Below are 4916 nucleotides of genomic sequence, written 5' to 3'. Positions count from 1 at the left end.
TATATATGGACATGGTGATGTCATATTACTCCCAAATATGGGCATATCACACTGATTTGTTACACAAAACTTGAGAGTGCGGGTAAAATTAATTAGTGTTTAATATCAACTACAGTTGTCATTTTAACATTGTGTTGTATTTGGCAGAAACATGTGACATGTGTAAATATGGTCATAATGACATCACATCATGACCATATATAGGCACATCATGACTATAAGAATATAACTGTCAGAGCTTTAAAAAAGGTACATCCTCCATAAAACATGCGACAACAAATTAATCTCACTGGAAAATTGGAAGTTGAAAAAAAAAAATTCTCTGATATACATACTTGGAAAAGACCAATTGCAATACCAAGAGCACCGATCTGGAACAAATATTTGTCGAAATCATCCTTCAAAGCTTGTTTGCAGCCCTTCGAAAAAATGACAGTCGAAGTTAAAGCAGATATTACATCCAGCTGATCACAATGCATACAAAGATATACAAAACACAAACTTATTAAATGTCCAAATAGTTTCCAAAAAAGATTGTATATTATACTATCTTCTTCTTATCGTGTCCATAGAAACCTATGCTGAATTATAACTGTAAGGGCGGACTCTAGCAAGGACCCACACTGCTCTAGTCTAGGCACGATGACAATGGTGAAACACAAGTCACTTAGAACTGGCATAACCCAGAGCCGCGAGCTTCCACCATGACTACTAGTAATTAGGGAGCTTTTGATAGCACGACGATGGTAGGACATAGAACAAAGGTCGTAATGGTTCTGCGCATGCGAGAACGTTATCCTCATCGCGTGAATTCTAGGACGCAATTTGGCCAAATCTACATATGCAGAGAACGTAGGACGCCCAGTAGAAGGGTCATGTATGAGTGATTCCATTCTAGCATTGAGTTGTCATGCAAAACCGAACACTCACTATTGTTGTTAAAGAACCCACTTTCCACCGGACTGAAACAGGTGATACGGAAAACTTTTTGTTTTGTAGCAATTGCAACAAAACAACAATAATAATATTATCACCGACTAAATAATAAACTTACAGTTGTATAAACACTAGGATTAGGTATACTTAAAACACCATCTCCACAGTCCGCACTCATATCGTCACCCTTACAACAACTTGCTGGAACACTGTTCATGTTGCCATACAACATGGTTACATTCCAGTCAGTGTAGTTGCTGACACCACAGCACATCTCCTGCAATTAACAAAACCATGAAAGTTTATCTATTTCATTATCCATGAACAATATATATATATATATATATATGAAAAATAATATAATATATTTAGTACTTGTTCATTTATTTTAAAGATACACAGGCTGCTTTAAAATCTGGAAAACACAATTCAATTCAATTCCCAAAACACCCATCTCACAACATCGGTCATCTTGGAAGCAGCAAGAACACCTCTAACTACATCTAAAACCATTAATCCAAGAGGTTAAAATGGCCACTATTCTGGACCGTAATAATAGGCACAGAAACATTTCCGACCCCATAACCACAGGTCCTTAGTTGACACTTACGAGTCCCCAAGCTGAGACATCCCGCATTTGCCCCTGCAAGTTTCACTTGTTGCTTGTCTCTTTTACTATTATTTTTATCGTACTTTTAAGTTTATCTTAAAGTCGAATAAAAGGTGAGTCGAATGGCCGAGCGGTTAGCAGGGACGCCACAAGCTATAGCCATAATATCGGCGCTGGTTCGAACGGCACGCTCGCCTATGGTTCTGGTGGTAGAACAAGTCTTCTCAGATAAGGACTATAAACCGTAGGCCCAGTGTATACAATGGCTCGTGTGCACTATAAAGAACCCAGTACATCTTTCGAGACGAGTAGGGGGTTACCCCGGTGTACTGGAACAGACAGCCCCTGTGGTGGACGACGAGAGTTGCTGGTACCGGGTTACCAGGTAGCATAGACACGAAGGGACCCTTAGGGGCGAAGAAAGTCATTGGTCGAGTTCCTAGTCCACATTTCAAGCGCCCTGATCATCTTACATTAGATGGATATGTGCGCTATATAAAACTACACTATTATTATTATTATTATTATTATTATCACTGCTATATATCTGTTGTGCACAACACTGGGTTACATTGAAATTGTGTAGGTCAACACAGCATGTGCTGGCCCCTAATTACTCCTACCTTTTAAGATCACAATTTGTTTAACACGTTGACTGATAAACTTTTTTTATCGGTTCCTTCCCGAGTGCCAGAACAAGTATACAAGTACAAACATACTTTTTTGAAATTCTACCTAGTCATATTTCATCAAAATGGTGTGTCTAATAAATTGGCGGAAAAATATTAGGGGAAAAGTAAAACTCGTCGCCGGAACAGCATTTTTTATAATCTCTGCCAAGTGCGAGTTTTCTCGTTCGCTTTTTGCATGGGTTCACATATGTTCTGAGGGTGCCCCCACTTGTGCAATCGAGTGTACAGCTGGCAAGATAACAAACATACATCTGTTATTTGTAAGCCATTGTCTAGGTGTATTTTCCTGAACTACCAGTTGTTAAGTCTGTGGTTCTACAATGCACAAAAAAGACGTAATCTCCTCGGCTGTCCATCCTTTTTTATTCTGACCAAATTATTGACTACAGTGTAGCTTTATTATTCATATGTATATTTTATGATGATCTAATTTGATGACTTGATGATCTAATTTGTGTATATGTAAATTAACTGGCTCGTGTCCTAACACTCTCTAAGCGGTTCACCCATATTACGCCAATATAAAATATTCATCACTGGCTTCTAGTTGATAAGCGCATCATTTTTAAAATTCCTCTCACTCAAAAAATCTATCCATGGTCATGCTCCAATAAATCTTTGTTCCATTATTGACAAACATGTTCCTTGCCGTTTTACTCGTTCTTCTCAGTCCCTCCAACTTATTACTCCACGTGTCAAGCAAATTCTTACTGGTGAATGCTCCTTTTCCTTTTCTGCTCCCACAATTACGTATCATCTCTGATCCCGATTTATTCAAATCCAATCTTAAATCCTTCCTCTTCAAATATCTCAACTTCTTTCTAACATCTTCCAGCGCCGGTGACAAGCCAATTTTTTGTTGCTTTAATAGGCACTTTATAAATGTCTATTAATATTATTTAATTATTTTTATTATTATTTTTATATTGCTGTTTACAATAAAGAATGTAGATGTATTTAATAAGTTTGATATCTAGTTTAAGCTTATTTTTTTACAAAAACTTACTTGTTTTTGCAACAAGTCCCAGGCATCAGTAAGTCCTCCTTCGTTTGTTCTGTTATAGTTTGACAGACCTGCCATCAAATCTTTAGTCACGTAATCTTCAATATCGCTACGGTAAATGAAACCAACAATACCTGCTGCAAGCTCCAGAATAAAGATAAGGAGCAGGAACAGGAAGAACTAAAAAGAAAAAAATAAAATTATATCAAATTATAAATTGAATAAAAATATGAAAAATGATGTGGTAGGTGGTATAAAAATACAACAAACGCCATGTTTACACGGCCATTTGGTATCAGAATAAGTAACACCGATGACCTCCAGTCGAGCGTCTACACGATAAAAAAAATCGTCGGTTGTACCAGGAAGTCGCGTGCTTAAACTGACCTGAAAAAACGCGCGCAATGCTGCTTGTTTTGGAACCTTTAGTCATAAAAGTTTAAAAAATGTATTTAATTGATAAAAACTTAATTTTTCAAATAATAATAATTGTATTCACGCTACTTATCAACAGAGACTTCCAGTGATGATTCACACAGGTCAAACAACAGTTAATTTGCATAAAATAGTGCCAATGACCTCTGTTAACACCACTGCGATGCGGCGGTAACTCTATGGATCATCGCAGTTACTGACCCGTTGCGGACTTACTAACCACTAAACACCTATATCAAGGGATAAATACAATCATCACAGTGACCTCCTGCCGTGCAATCAAGGCTAAAGTTAAACTGCTTTTTGTTTTTATAAAGCGACTTTTCTTAAGGTTACAAAGTGCTCTGATTTCGCTGGTCATTGAATCAACACGCTTAAGTGTTGCTGCCATATTGGCGCAGTTGAAGACAACCCCGGCAGGTACCTGTTATACTGTACTTCTAGGAGGTGCGAGCAACTCGGATAAAGTGCCTTGCTCAAAGACACAAGCAAAGTTCACAGTGAGGGATTGAAAATTCTAACAACCCACAAAACAGGAGCATTCAGTAACTCATCTGTTATTTACATATTGCCAAATTTGTTTACATACTCTTTGTTATCTGGGCGATTATGGTGAAGCATAACCAGTAGAAATAGAAAGCAAACCAGAAAATTTGATTATCTACATATCTAGCAGTACTTAAGTTAAACTCATCTGTTATTTACATATTGCCAAATTTGTTTACATACTGCATTAAGTAACTCATTTGTTATTTACATATTGCAAAATTTGTTTACATACTGTTTGTTATCTGGTAAAGCATAACCAGTAGAATTAAAAAGTAAACCAGATCATTTGATTATCTACATATCTATGTTAAGCAGTACTTAAGTTAAATAGTGTTTACATTGTAATAATAAATCCTGATAACACACTATAAAAAAAATTGACTTATGTAGCCACTTATAAATAGGGAAGAAATAAATGACGCACAAAGCTCAGATGTTATTCATAGTGTATGTAAAACATATTACATATCACAGTTGTTCACTTAATTTATAAAAGCGATTGCATGAAAGCAATTACTACACAGACAATGGCAGAAGGACAGCTGAAACATGTATGTTTCAATAAATTTTTTTATAATAAAATCAGCTACTGTAGGCTTTGCCTACATTGGTATTGCGCTTTAAAAATAATGTGGTGTTTTTAAGATATAAAAAAATATATATAAATAGTCATGTACATAAACATATATAT

At 36.2% G+C, this 4916-nt stretch overlaps 1 protein-coding gene across 4 annotated transcripts in view; it reads right to left on the bottom strand.

The window, feature by feature from the left end:
- The window catches only part of LOC117118000 (tetraspanin-9-like), a 44276-nt gene that overhangs the window by 4695 nt on the left and 34665 nt on the right, over positions 1 to 4916 (bottom strand). For all 4 annotated transcript variants that reach the window (XM_033262495.1, XM_033262496.1, XM_033262494.1 and 1 more), the window contains exons 4-6: positions 3245 to 3421; positions 1055 to 1213; positions 336 to 419 (exon numbers count right to left, since the gene is read on the bottom strand). In XM_033262495.1, coding sequence (XP_033118386.1) covers positions 336 to 419; positions 1055 to 1213; positions 3245 to 3421 — 420 coding nt within the window. The remainder of the gene's footprint in view (positions 1 to 335; positions 420 to 1054; positions 1214 to 3244; positions 3422 to 4916) is intronic.

Source organism: Anneissia japonica, unplaced genomic scaffold (assembly GCF_011630105.1).
Source record: "Anneissia japonica isolate Jap-2015-1 unplaced genomic scaffold, ASM1163010v1 scaffold785_len581690_cov155, whole genome shotgun sequence".
NCBI lineage: Eukaryota > Metazoa > Echinodermata > Crinoidea > Comatulida > Comatulidae > Anneissia > Anneissia japonica.
The sequence above is the reverse complement of the archived record's forward strand: the minus strand, read 5'-3'. Positions and strand labels throughout refer to the sequence as shown.